Source organism: Aphis gossypii, chromosome 1, assembly GCF_020184175.1.
Source record: "Aphis gossypii isolate Hap1 chromosome 1, ASM2018417v2, whole genome shotgun sequence".
Classification (NCBI taxonomy): domain Eukaryota; kingdom Metazoa; phylum Arthropoda; class Insecta; order Hemiptera; family Aphididae; genus Aphis; species Aphis gossypii.
In genome coordinates, this window is record NC_065530.1 from 1,581,954 (window position 1) to 1,596,595 (window position 14,642).

A 14,642-nucleotide genomic window follows, 5' to 3' on the forward strand; every position below is an offset into this window, starting at 1 on the left:
TTATTTTTTCGTCCATGATCCCGCGCTTTGAACGAAGTCTGATAATTGTTATCAAAAGTCCCCTGTTATTATAAAAAAAAATAAAATAATCAATCCGATATTCGAGTGGACGATAAGGAATAACGAAATAAAAAAAGTGAATTTTCACCATAGAAAATATATATATATATATATATATAATTTCCACTCTGCCGTCCTTAGCTGTAAATGACTTTCCGTAGTCCGAAGGCTGAGCTTATACTTTTGAGGCTTAGGTTCGAAACAAAATCGAAAATGTGAGGCGATTGGAGGCATGTTGGGTCGTAAGCAAAGCATCCGGGCGGATATAATGGCTCCGGACTATGTTCAGGATGAATCTCTAAATGAGAATGCTGAAATCGATTGGGTTAACAAGGTAAATACGTTAACCGTTTGCCCGAACGAAAATGGAAACATGGATAATTTTTTCTTCATTAATCCAATACGTTTGTTCTCTACAGCTTTGGGTCCGACGGTTGATGCGTTTTTGCGCGCTACTGAGTTTACTATGCGTCAGTCTCAATACTCCAAAAACTTTTAAGGCTTTTCCATTTCTACAGTATGCAACGTTTATCTGCGATTTTGCCGTCACCGGTTTATATACTGCTGAAATGATAGCAAAGATGCACATTCGTGGGATATTAAAGGTATAAGTGATTTTCTTGACATCTTATGTAATTTCAATTTCATTATTATTGTTTTTGTCCAGGGAGAATCACCGTATATGAAAGACCACTGGTGTCAATTTGATGGTACGATGGCATTTTTTCTTTGGGTGTCTGTAATTTTACAGATTTTTGAAATTGTGGAATTTTTACCCGAATTTAGTTACTTATCAATATTAAGAGCACCAAGGCCTTTTATAATGATCCGATTTATACGTGTCTTCCTAAAATTCTCAATGCCAAAATCTAGGATAAATCAAATTTTCAAGTACTTAACTTTAAATATATATATATATATATTTTTTTTTTTAATACTTGAATTATTTTATATTTAATTATATTTAATTCTTTTAGGCGATCAAGTCAACAAATCTACAATGTAACACTGTTCTTCCTGTTTTTTATGTCTTTATATGGTGTACTTGGTGTTCAACTTTTTGGTGAAATGAAAAATCATTGTGTTCTTAATACAACAGATCCAACGTAATTTATTTTTAAATGTATTTATTTCAGCATTATATATTTTATAATATTTCATAAAATGCTTAACAGGAGTGTAACACTTAATAATTTAGCCATACCAGACTCATTCTGTTCTAAGGAACCAGGTGCTGGATATCAGTGTCCGGAAGGTATGAAATGTATGAAATTAGAATTATCAAGGTACATAACTGGCTTCAGTGGATTCGATGAATTTGGTAAATTATTACGTTATTATATACTTTTAATGTCTAGACTTGAGTATTTATATTTTCTAGCAACAAGTATTTTCACTGTATATCAAGCTGCATCACAAGAGGGTTGGGTATACATAATGTTCCGAACGTTTGATAGTCTTCCAGCCTGGAGAGCAATTTTTTACTTTTCTACATTAATATTCTTCTTAGCATGGTTAGTTAAGAATGTGTTTATCGCAGTAATTACAGAGACATTTAATGAAATGCGTGTGCAATTTCAACAACTGTGGGGAAGTAGAAGACATGTTGGAAACAAAACTTCTACTGAAGTAAGATTATATTATACATTTTTTATTAGTTTTACATTTTAATTGTTATTATTATTATTATTATTATTATTATTAATTATTATTATTGCAATTTAAAAGTTTATTAAATTAATTGTTTTTATGTACAAAAATTTTTTTAGATTTTAATTAGTGATGAAAATGGTTGGAGATTAGTTACTCCTGAACAGAATAAACATCGAACTTTAGCGTCACCATTAGGACATAAAATTCTTAATTCTGCATGGTTTCGATTACTTGTTATGTGCATTATACTTAGTAATGGAATTGCGATGGCTACAATGAATTTTAAGCATGATGGACGGCAAAGAGAAGAATTCTATCAGCAATACTATTATATTGAAGTAATCATTTTTAATATTTTTTGGAAGTTAAATATTTACTTCTCTACATTTTTCCAGGTTGTATATACAATAATATTTAACTTTGAAACATTGTTTAAAATGGTTTTACTTGGATTTAAAGAATATTTTAAACATTCATATCATAAGTTTGAACTTATGTTAGCTGTTGGAACTACATTACATATTTTTCCACAATTCTATTTATCGGGGTTAACTTATTTTCAGGTTTGTTATTCAGTATTCTTCATCATTAAAATAGATAATAAGATAACAGTATTCAAGTATGCATTTAAATCAATTTATGTTTAGGTTTTAAGAATTGTTCGATTGATCAAAGCTTCACCTATGTTAGAAGATTTTGTATACAAGATATTTGGACCTGGAAAAAAACTGGGTAGTCTTATCATATTTACTTTGTGTTTATTAGTTATTTCATCAGGAATTTCCATGCAACTATTTTGTTTTTTATGCGATTTTCCAAAATTTGAAACTTTCCCAGAAGTAAGTCTTCTTTTGTTTTAATTTATTTAAAATTGTAATATGTATTTATATTTAATAGGCCTTCATGTCTATGTTTCAAATTCTTACACAAGAAGCCTGGGTTGATGTTATGGATGAAACAATGTTAAGAACTCGTAAAACATTAGTACCATTAGTTGCTGTCTACTTTATTCTCTATCATTTATTTGTAACACTTGTAAGAAAATAAACTATTTTTGAAACATAGAAATTTTTAAAAACACCATTTTTTTTTATTAGATTGTGTTAAGTCTTTTTGTAGCTGTAATTTTGGATAATCTTGAACTTGACGAAGAATTAAAAAAATTAAAACAATTACGTTTTCGTGAACAAAGTGCCGAAATCAAAGAAACACTGCCATTTAGACTAAGAATTTTTGAAAAATTTCCAGATCGTCCTAAAATGACCTCCATACATAAGCAACCATCAGATTTTAATTTACCTAAAGTAATGTTTCAAATTAAACTTAATTATGAATAAAAAGAAAAAATTATAATAATTATAATATTAAAAGCAAATTTTTCTTTTTTAGGTTCGTGAAAGTTTTATGAGACAGTTTGTTTTAGATAAAAGTGATGAAGAAACTTCTTCAGATACTATAAATAAAACGAGTGAAGTAGTCAAACCTCCCTTGATCACTCGTAAACAGCATCCAATGCGATTATTATCCAATCCACCTAAAGTGCGAACAGTAACACCAGAAATTCGCAAATCAATTATTTCAAACATAATTAAGTAAATATTTTAATATTACTAAATTTTAGTTATAATAAAATAAAATAATTATTTATTAATCATTACAGTGATTCTAATAACCAACGTTTACTTTTGGGAGATTCAACATATTTACCTCCAAATTCTAGTAATAAAGGTGGTTTACATGCTCAAGGCACTGTTAATAATATGCAACATTCACGCATGGACCATAAAAAGTATTAATATTTATAAATATTATATTTTTAATATTATTATTATTCATAAATGTAAATATTTTAATAATATTAAGGTCCATGAGACATAGTATTCGTCGTGGATCAATGAAACTCAAACAAACATATGAACACCTTATGGAAAATGGAGATATAGGCGGTATGAATCGTTTAGCTACAGCCACAAGAGCTAGACCCCATGATCTTGATATCAAGTTATTGCAAGCTAAACGACAGCAAGCAGAAATGAGGCGTAATCAACGAGAAGAAGACTTACGAGAAAATCATCCATTGTTTGACACCCCATTATTTATTGTACCAAGGGAATCCAAATTTCGAAAATTATGTCAGCTAATTGTGTATGCTCGATATGATTTGAAACTAAGAGATCCACTCACAGGAGAAGAACGACAGGTTAAATATAAAGGATTTCAGTAAGTATAGTTTATTCTTAATTTACCAACATCCTTTGTTACACCCTTCGTCTTTATACTTTGTCTAAAGTTTATCTAATAGGTCATAATTAGGGTTCAGGTTTTATAGCAAATGCTATTTTGATGGTGTGGTGGACAGATAAGTAGTTCTTAAATTTTAAATTATTCTAACTTCAATGAATTTAACTTGAGTTTACTTTTTTTCACTAAATGTACTTTTTCTTTATTATTTTACTTAATTTTGATGAAAGTTTCATATATTTATATAATTTTCCTTTTAATATTATATTATTATTACTATTAGTAGAAATAAGTTAAAATGTAATAAATGTATGACTCATAAAATTAAAATCTATCAGTTACCTGAATTATTTTTTATTAAAAAAACTTTAATTTGTTACAATTAAACCTTAAGTAAAAGGAAAATTATCTGTCATATTTTATTGATGTAAATATTCTTGTAGCACATTCAAATACTTTTGTTAATTGATAAATTTCAATCAGTTAATATAAGGTTAATTTCAATTTACAAAAATATATTAGCACCCAATAACATAAGTTTAAGCAAAAATAACTTTGCTAAAAATATATAGTCAACAATTTTTTTTGAATGTATAATTAAATTCTTCTTTTTTTAAGAATAAAATTAAACAAATGTATTTTTGCTTTGTTTCCTTTATAAAAATTAATTTTTTTTCAAGGGTTTATTTTGCTACCAAATCCCAACCTTGGTCATACTAAAATGATTTTACTTTTATCACTTATTTGACTATCTATGTATTGTTTTGAAGTATTTTATATTATAAAAATACTAATTTAATTGTCTGGTTAGTTAATTATAAGACATGGGTTTATAAATGGAAAATAACAATTTTATAATTTATACTTTACTACTGTATATTTTAATTGTTTTCAGTAACTTTTTGGGATTAGTAACTTATTTAGATTGGTTAATGATATTAGTGACCACATTAAGTTGTATATCAATGATGTTTGAAACACCTTTGTATCGGGTGATGGAAACTCCAGCTTTGCAAATAGCTGAATATGTATTTGTTTGTTTCATGAGTATGGAATTGGCTTTAAAAATTTTAGCTGATGGAGTTTTTTTTACTCCTAAAGCATATATGAAAGATGTTGCTGCTATATTAGATATATTTGTTTATGTAGTAAGTTATGCATTAATATTTTAAATTATGTTTTTTGCATTCAATTTATTTTTATTTTAGACAAGTTTAGTATTTTTATGTTGGATGCCAACCAATGTAGCTACAAATTCATCTGCTCATTTACTAATGATTTGCCGATGTGTACGCCCATTACGTATATTTTCACTAGTTCCACACATGAGAAAGGTAGTTGATGAACTTTGTCGTGGATTTAAAGAAATTTTATTGGTTAGTACAAATTATATTTATGTTTAATTAAGTTAAATTTATTATTTAATATATACTTGATTTTAGGTATCTGTACTGTTGATTGTGCTGATGTTTGTATTTGCCAGTTATGGTGTTCAAATCTTTGGTGGTCGTTTAGCTCGATGTAATGATCCAACTATTAAAGACCGTGCTCTTTGTACTGGAGTTTTTATGCGTCAAGTTTTTGTCACAAAAATGAAAATGCGACCAGGACCAAATGAAACTTATCCTGCCATCTTAGTGCCAAGAGTTTGGTAAATATAAAACTATTGTATCATATGTTACCTTTGGGTACATTTTAATAAAATTCTAAAAAAAAAAAACAAATTGAGGAACTATGTATTCACAATGAAGGGCGAACCCGAGGAGGTTCAATTTCGATAATATAGGCTACGCAATGCTGACTCTGTTTGAAGTGTTATCATTCAAAGGCTGGCTGGATGTTCGTGATATACTGATCAGCGCTTTGGGACCAGTAATGTTTAATTTGTTTGCCATGATCGGGCATGCATCTAAAAGACTTGTCATTAAAAAAGCTTAGGGGTTTAGCCCTTATATAGAATCAAAGCATGGCTGAAACTGTATATTTCTCATATATTTTAAGCCTTAATTTTTTTATATTTTTAGTGTAATAAGACAAATAGCTTTTAATGTTATAGCTGTGAACGATTATTTTTCCAATATTTATTGGCTATTACGACAGTCTAAGGGAACCTAGATCTGTTAAATTTTTGATTTGAAAAGTCAATACCTATGTGATTGAATTTTATTTGATTCTCATAATATGCGCTTCCTAGCTTCATTTTTCTGTTTATAATTATTTATTATAATGCTCAGAAAAAAATTGAATTCTTTGTTTTTAATTTAGTGTGAAAGCATGATATTATTTTTTATTATGAATATAAAATATTATAATATTGTAAAATTAATTATTTTTTTTTTTGTCTTATTAGATTCATGCAATATACATTCATATATTTATATTCTTGGGATGTATGATTGGCCTCACTTTATTTGTCGGTGTCGTAATTGCTAATTATTCCGAAAACAAAGGAACTGCATTACTTACTGTAGATCAAAGACGATGGTAATCCAAAAAAAAAAAAATTCACTCTAAATAGATATTTTAAAAATGATAATTGCAGGTGTGACTTGAAGAAAAGACTGAAGATTGCTCAACCATTACATTTACCTCCGAGACCAGATCGTAGAAAGTTCCGGGCATTTATATATGATATTACTCAAAAAATACATTTTAAAAGGTTTTTTGCAGTTATTGTGTTAATCAACAGTTGTTTACTATGTGTTTCGGTAATTTGTTATTTCAATATAAATATTACATTGTATCTTTATCATACATATAAAAATGAATTATTGTTATAGTGGCGGGCCGTAGATAAACATACTGAACCTTTATCATTGGTTAGTGCATTTCTTACTTTAATATTTGTAGCTGAAGTAATTATGAAAATGATAGCATTCACTGCTCGTGGTTATTGGCAATCACGTCGGAATCGATATGATCTTTTAGTCACTGTTCTAGGAGTAATTTGGATAGTTACACATTTTGTATTCCATGTAAATATTTAAATACACCTATATTTATATTATTTTAATTTTTAAATTGTATTTATGTCGAATCATTATTTAATTTCAGAACGAATTATCTTTCTCATTTGGCTATATAGTAGTTGTATTAAGGTTTTTTACTATCACAGGCAAACATGCAACACTTAAAATGCTCATGTTGACTGTTGGGGTCTCAGTGTGTAAAAGCTTCTTCATTATATTTGGTATGTTTCTATTGGTGTTTTCATATGCTTTGGCTGGAACTATTTTATTTGGTACTGTAAAGTATGGTGAAGGAATTGGCAGGTAATTATTCTTATACCTTATTATACTGACTTATATTGAAGAATATTTTTGGTTTTACATTTTTATTTTTACAGACTTGCAAATTTTGGTTCTCCTGTTACTGGTGTAGCTATGTTATTTCGCATCGTTACTGGTGAAGATTGGAACAAAATCATGCATGACTGTATGATATTACCACCACAATGTACACCCGCTGATAATTATTGGCAAACAGACTGTGGAAACTATGCAGCCGCTTTAATTTATTTCTGTTCGTTTTACGTAATGATCACATACATTGTACTAAACCTATTAGTTGGTAATTTATTTTTACAATTTTAATAAAACAACCCAAGTGTTTAGTACAAAACAATAACATAACTTTCTTTTTCAGCAATTATTATGGAAAATTTTTCCTTATTTTATTCCAACGAAGAAGATGCTTTGCTTTCATATGCAGATATTAGGAATTTCCAACACTCGTGGAACATTGTTGATGATACACAAGCTGGTGTCATTCAAGTATACAAAGTAAGTTTAATAGAAAACAATGATTTATTTGCATATTTTTTGACAAGGCACATCTCATCCATAACTTAAACTACATTTGTTAAATGTATATGAAATTATCATCTTAAATATAATTATACTCTATTCCAAATGAGATCAGCCTTCAGCGGCCAAGTTGTGCGCATGAGCGTGGCCTACGCTGCTAGTAAAGTTGCAGTCGAAATACTACTAGGTGGGGGGAACCTGACTACCACCAGACAAAAACTGGTCGCAGCGCAAGGCTGATCTCATTTGGATTAGAGTATAGTTTTGCAATCCATACTTAAAATTAAGAAAATTTATCTAAAAAATTAAATTTTTATCAAAACTTAAATGTATTTCTGAGTTAAGCAACTGCTTAATAGCTTTATTTTTTTTTTTTTAACTATAATAAAATCATTTAAAATTTTTTATATATAGGTAAAGTTTTTGCTACGCCTATTGAAAGGTAGATTAGAAACCGATCCACAAAAAGGAAAAATGTTATTGAAACACATGTGCTATGAATTAGAAAGACTTCACAATGGACAAGAAGTAACATTTCATGACGTTTTAAAGTAATTTAAAAATACTTAAAATAATATACAACATGAATATATAATTTATTTATTTTTACACAGTATGTTATCGTATCGCACAGTTGATATAACAAAGGCTTTACAACTTGAAGAGTTAGTTGCACGTGAAGATTTTGAAGTCAATATTCAAGAAGAAGTCGCTAAACAAACCATACGTAATTGGCTAGAAGGATGTTTACGAAAAATGAGAGCAGCTAATGTAAATTGAAATATATTTCTCAATATACAAATATTAAGGTTGGACTTTTTTCAGAGACAACAAGGTAGTCTATTAGCTGGCTTACGTGCGACAAATGAAATGATGCTTAGGGATTTTGAAGAAAAACAAGCTGCCAATAATGAAAAAGAAAACGAAGAAAAAGATTTAAAAGTATGTTATTTAAAAAAGTTTTAAACAATTAATGTTTTGTCATTACTTAATTTCAGTCTGATACAAATCGTTCAAAGCTCAAATCAACTTCAGGAATTACACGTTCAGATAGTGTTGGCAGTGGATCTGGACGCAAATTTTTGACACCAACCTTATCGGACCCTTCAGATAAAGAAAAAAATCGTAAAGCCTCCTATAGGAACTTAAAACCATTAAATATGTCTAATTTGAATGTTTCGACTTCTTCGAGAGAACAAAAAACAAATACCCCTAAAGTTTCAAATGCAGTAAAGGAAATACATGAATGGTGGTTAGATCAATTAGACCATTATTCAGATATTTCATCTAGTGATGACGATAATTATTAATAGATTAACTATTGTATTTAGTTAACTTATAATTATATTTATGATGATGGATTCAAAGCATAAGCTTCTACCATTCGTTTATTCAATAATGTACTGTCTTGAACTATTCTAGTGGTACATTCAAAGTTAGGGTACAATTATAAATTTTGATCATATAATATTTTTATGTATAAACTTTTTAGTTATATTTAGTAATTAAACATACAATACATACATAATTTTTGTATTACAAATAAACTCATTTTAGAATGGTGGCTGCTTGCTATAAATTGGCAGCTAAAGTTAATTCTATGAGTATATTATTAGTTTAACACAAATTACATAAAAATATTTTTAATACTAGAAATGATATATTAGTAAAAAATGTATTAGTAAATAGTTACAAAATAATCTGTATCTAGTTAACAAATTATAAACTCAAAAATGCGACAAATGAAAATATTAAGTTTATAAAATTAAAGAGGTAATTTTTTTAATAAAAAGCTGTTGTTTTTTTAAGCTTCCTTTGGAATTGAATAATGACTGTTTACCTATCAGCAATACCCTCTTAGTTTTAAAGTTTCATTATATACTTAAAAATTAAAACAGAATGTGTGAATATTGAACTCCTCACTTAAAATATTCTATAATTCTCATAGTTGGTCAGTTATTTTCTGATTGTCCTTTTTCTAAAAAGTTAACAAAATCCAAGTATCGTCTACGTCCATCAATATAAAGCATCGAATCTAAAAAGTAAGTTAATTTTATTAGTCCAACGAATCACATAATTTATTCTTTTTACCATGATAGTTCTGAGGTAATACTGAATCGACATCATTTGGAGCAACATAAACATGATAAAAGGAGTTTGAAGTTAGACTTTTTTTGCTTTCAAGTTCTTCAACTTTTGCAATAATTTCTACTATCATTACTCTACCACTGGTATAACATATCTAATGAATTAATAAAGAATATATAGACATAATTATAATTTAAATAATAGATTAATAACAATTAAGTTATACCTTTCCATTTAACTTTAATTTGCTACCAATTGGAACTGGTTTACGAAATGTAATACTATTAATTGATTGTAATGTTACTCTTGTTTTGCTGTGCGCACTTGCTACTAAAAATGCAAGTTCAGTAGCAACACGCATCAAATAACCACCAAAAACAGTATTATGTAAATTTCGATCCTAAAATTATATTGAAAATTGTTATAAAAGAAAAATAGTATTATATTACTTGTATGGGTAATATACTTCAGGATGACAAAGAATGTTAGTTTCAAGCATAGTGTCATCCATCCACACACTATTTGCTGGTAATACTTTATTACCAATTATTGGCTCTTTACTATTAACTGTTTTCATAAATGTGTCATATATAAGTGATTGTTCTTCTGGTGTTGGCATTTTATTCAATATTGAGTTTTGGCGAGCCCTTTTTCTATCCTCGTTTTTTTCTAAAAACCAAATTTAATTAATCTTGTCTATAAAACATGACATTTATTTTTATTTAAAAACATTCAATTTTTGTATTTACTTGCAGAAAGAATCATTAGATTTTTTTCGCGCTCTCCTACTGGTACTAAATTATTTACCATGACAGATGATGTATTTGTTGGGTCTCTAGCAACAAATACAAAATGAGCTCTGGTAATACGTTCAAATTTATCATTGTTAAATTGTTCCAGCCACAAAGTAACCTCTAATGAGGTTTTGCCAGCATAAGTTACTTGGCCACTTAAAATTAAATCTTTATCTGGCTATAATAAAAAATCTTGATTATTGTTGTTTTATTTTTTATTATAAATATTAAAGATATTAGCTTACAAATCGATTAGCATTTATGACGACATCATCTACCAGTAATGTTACAACAACGTATGGGGTTGGGACATCCGGAGGTTGCAATGGATTATAAATATGCTTCATAACAATCCAAACTAAAATTACATACAATAATATCATTAACAATTTTTTAACATTATTTTCTCTTATGTTTACCTGCAAAAAGATCCATATCTTCCAAAAGGCGTCCTATTCGTAAGCTTTTGAATGTTGTAGTGTACTTATTTTGCAATGCCAAATCAGTGCTTAAAGGAACTATAGCTCTATCAAAACTATCCTATAATATTACGTAAGATAGATAATGTATAATTTACTATTAATTATTTAAATCATAGGTGTACATAAAGTATCAATTTTAATGTTTTAAATAAGAAAACCTCTTAGAAATAAATACAATGTCATAACTTAATATTATCTTACATTCATAGAGCGTGGGGGTAGATCATTTTGTTCTTTCGGTAGATATTCAGATAACCAACCTCTATCTTCGTTTTCATATTTTCCAGATATACCCATTATATTAGATAGTTTTAGTTTAACTAAAAAAATTGAATTATAATTTAAATTAATTACTTCAATAATAATTAAACAAGTAATCAAAATAATATAGTAATAATTACTGTCTTGCATAGTCTGTAATTTACAGAAGTCTTTTGGCGGTAGATTTGTTTCATTCTTCCAGCGCCTATATATTTGCTGAACATATATTCCATGTGTTATGTTTTTCCTAAATCTAAAAATTAATATAACCATTATTAACATATTATTTTACTTATATAAATTTAGGAATTTGTCAATATTAATTCTTTTTAGCCACAAATGCACATTATAGGTATCTTTAATCAATGAGATAAACTACCTACAACAATTAATTATATTTTACAAAATTAAAATTATAATCAAAAAATGTCTAAATATTAAATCATTAAATCTAGAATGAATATAACTATAATTTCAACTTAATATTGGTCTGTAATTTATTTTAAAAAATATATATTAAAATACATATTTTAATGTAAAATTTAATAGTTTTATAGTCTATGCTTTATCCAATTTTCATCATTTTTAAGTTGATAAAATCTGATGCGGAAAAATAATTTTTGATAATTATTATGTTTATTTTTTTATAATTTTCTATTTATTAAACTATTAAACTATTAAACCAAACCCTCACGGGCAATGTTTTTAATTTTCCCTCATAAGTCATAAGCAATAACATGATTGAGTAAGTAGTGACATTATCAGAAATAATTTTCCGGTCTAGCTTAGCTTTACAATTTAAAACGATATTTAATAATGCATCTCTCTTAAATTAAATTTGTTTGCAACTTTACAACTAAGACTAGTTATACAGTTACTATGTGTACTTTTCTATAGTTTTAGATTTAAATAAAAAATAAAATATAAATGTTCAATAATTAATTTTCAATAAACCAATAGGAAATAACTCTCTTAGTTAGTTTAGAAACTGAAAAGCCCATTAATATAAATTCAAATTCGTATTATCTATCTAGTTTATCTCAATAATATACAACAAAAGTCATAAATCAAAAGAGAGGAAATAATTATTTCTGGTTATTGGTAATCTGGTTAAATGTGTATCATTAAAAAATAATTTTAAACTAATTGTTTTTAATATTTCTCATTTATAAAATAAACCAATTTTTTGCCATTAATATTTTACCATAAAAATATAATTTTCTAATTAGCTTATTGTTCATTATCAATATAATTATCTATTATTGTTCATCGTTATCTACTAAGAATACTAAAATAATGGTAATAAGCAAAATCAATTAACAGGTATAAATTAATTAATATAAAAGTTTTTAGACTAATTTAAAATAGCTCTACTCTATTTAAGTAAGGATATTTTTTTTAAATTTATAATTAACAGAGAATATGGATATAACTATAAGTACATACTACATTTATAAATATGGCTTATTAATTAGTTCTGGATAATTTTTAATAAATATCTTATTATTTGACATACTATTATGTTCCCACTTTTCTAAATACTAGAACAAATGTTTACTGAAAAAATTGATTAGGTAATAAATAATTATTGTAATTATCTGCAAATCATTTATCACACTCTTTTACTCAGCATAAAATCAACACATTATTTTACCACAATTAATAACTAATAATAAGTTATATTATAATTAATAGCATTTGATAGTTTAATAAAATTAAATAAATTATTAAAAATATTTTTATTATACTTACAAAGACTTAGGAGAAGTCAAGATGTTAACAAATACTTTAGGACTCATTTTATTTTATTATTTTTTGTTTATTGCAAAGTTATTGATTTACAAATTACTTTTTGCGTAATGACCATGTAAAGGTTGAGATAATCATAATCTCTATAGACTATGCCACACCTACTTGCAACTTAGGGAATAAATTGTGAATCATTATAATCATACAGTTCATAAGTTTTTTGTTTATTCAATTTGCTAACACTTATTAATTTTAAGTTAAGAGATTGTTTAATGGTAATTATTTGAATAGATTGTACTTTGATTTATGAATAACGATTGAAATATTGAATGCAAGACTACTCAAAAAACGATGACTTGACAATTCACATAATATTGTAAATTTTTAATACCTGCACAGTGCACAGTAATAGATAATAGTATAAAATATTAATTATTAATGAATACAAAATTTCAGAATGTTATCTAGTATCTACAGCGTAGGAGAATGACCACAGAAATATGACAGACAGTTCTGAGATCACACTTTTACAGCTGATAGTACTATCGTCTACCTGTATGGCTGTATGTATAGAACATAAATAAATCCCATATTGTAGATAACTTTCTATAATTTCATATTATGCATTATTAATTACTATATTATTTTATACAGTTTAGTACAATAGTATTATTGTTAATTATAAATACTGTAAGTAGATGTTGCAAATTTTTAGAATATTATATCAACTGATATGTTGCTTTTTACTTTTTTGATAAGTTTAGTTTATAAACCTTATAAATTATAATTAATATAAATCAGTTTAAAAAATTGACTGTTAAGCTTGCATATTAATGAGTTTGGACATTTATATTTTATAATTTATATTATTTTGACCAAAGATTAGAACTGTACCTACTAAATTATTAAGTAAATTAAATTCACATAATTTAGTAATAATTTTCAAAGTTAAAATTATAATTTTACTTATACAACAACAAATTGAGCATTGTTTTATGAAAAAAATTAAGTTATTTTTAAGTAGATACACACACAGATAAATAATACAACTATATATCTGTGGATACACTGGTATTCTTTGTGAAAAGCACGGTATATCTTATATAGTCCGTGGTACGTGGTGAAAAGTCTGCGTATGTCTATTGCCTATATGCAAGCAATTACGGCGATAACGTGAACCGTCCATGTTATCGTTGATCATCATCATCACGATTATAAATTACAGAACTAAAAGTAAATAGAATTGATCGAAAAGCCTATTTTTTTTTTTTTTGAGATTTATTTAAATTATTGTTCCCATGGCCAGACCGCATTCCTAATTCGTATCAGCGCCTGGACGCCTGGTTGATCCTTCGTAACTGTGTACTTCGTCGGTATTTAGTTTTATACAGTTTTTCCTTTTATATCCTCCGTTCTCGTTTTGCTATGCTGTCATGCTGATCGCATTTGGTCTGCGGCAACCCAGTCTGTGCGCCTTTCTTTTACTTAAGTCGCAACCACCTGGACGA

General features: G+C 27.2%; 2 protein-coding genes across 2 annotated transcripts; one reads left to right on the top strand and one right to left on the bottom strand.

Annotated features, from left to right (window-relative positions):
- Positions 1-98: 98 nt before the first annotated feature.
- Positions 99-9,127, top strand: LOC114120765 (sodium leak channel NALCN). The gene is made up of 28 exons (XM_027982786.2): positions 99-394; positions 480-665; positions 728-951; positions 1,038-1,166; positions 1,236-1,381; positions 1,442-1,689; positions 1,830-2,051; positions 2,109-2,276; positions 2,361-2,552; positions 2,611-2,748; positions 2,811-3,017; positions 3,103-3,305; positions 3,374-3,502; positions 3,577-3,933; positions 4,850-5,102; positions 5,163-5,330; positions 5,397-5,605; positions 5,706-5,826; positions 6,305-6,438; positions 6,497-6,662; positions 6,735-6,929; positions 7,009-7,226; positions 7,301-7,524; positions 7,600-7,736; positions 8,175-8,311; positions 8,375-8,531; positions 8,586-8,702; positions 8,759-9,127. Exons 1-28 carry the CDS (start codon positions 293-295, stop codon positions 9,068-9,070), a joined length of 5,199 nt encoding a protein of 1,732 aa, XP_027838587.2. The 5' UTR covers positions 99-292; the 3' UTR covers positions 9,071-9,127.
- LOC114120767 (acyl-coenzyme A thioesterase 9, mitochondrial-like) lies at positions 9,103-13,597 on the bottom strand. The gene is made up of 10 exons (XM_027982789.2): positions 13,138-13,597; positions 11,526-11,638; positions 11,326-11,444; positions 11,062-11,182; positions 10,888-11,000; positions 10,598-10,820; positions 10,315-10,517; positions 10,075-10,248; positions 9,852-10,002; positions 9,103-9,795 (listed from the first exon to the last, which is right to left on the bottom strand). The coding sequence occupies exons 1-10, from the start codon at positions 13,182-13,184 to the stop codon at positions 9,713-9,715; spliced, it is 1,347 nt and encodes a 448-aa protein (XP_027838590.2). The 5' UTR covers positions 13,185-13,597; the 3' UTR covers positions 9,103-9,712.
- Positions 13,598-14,642: the final 1,045 nt, after the last annotated feature.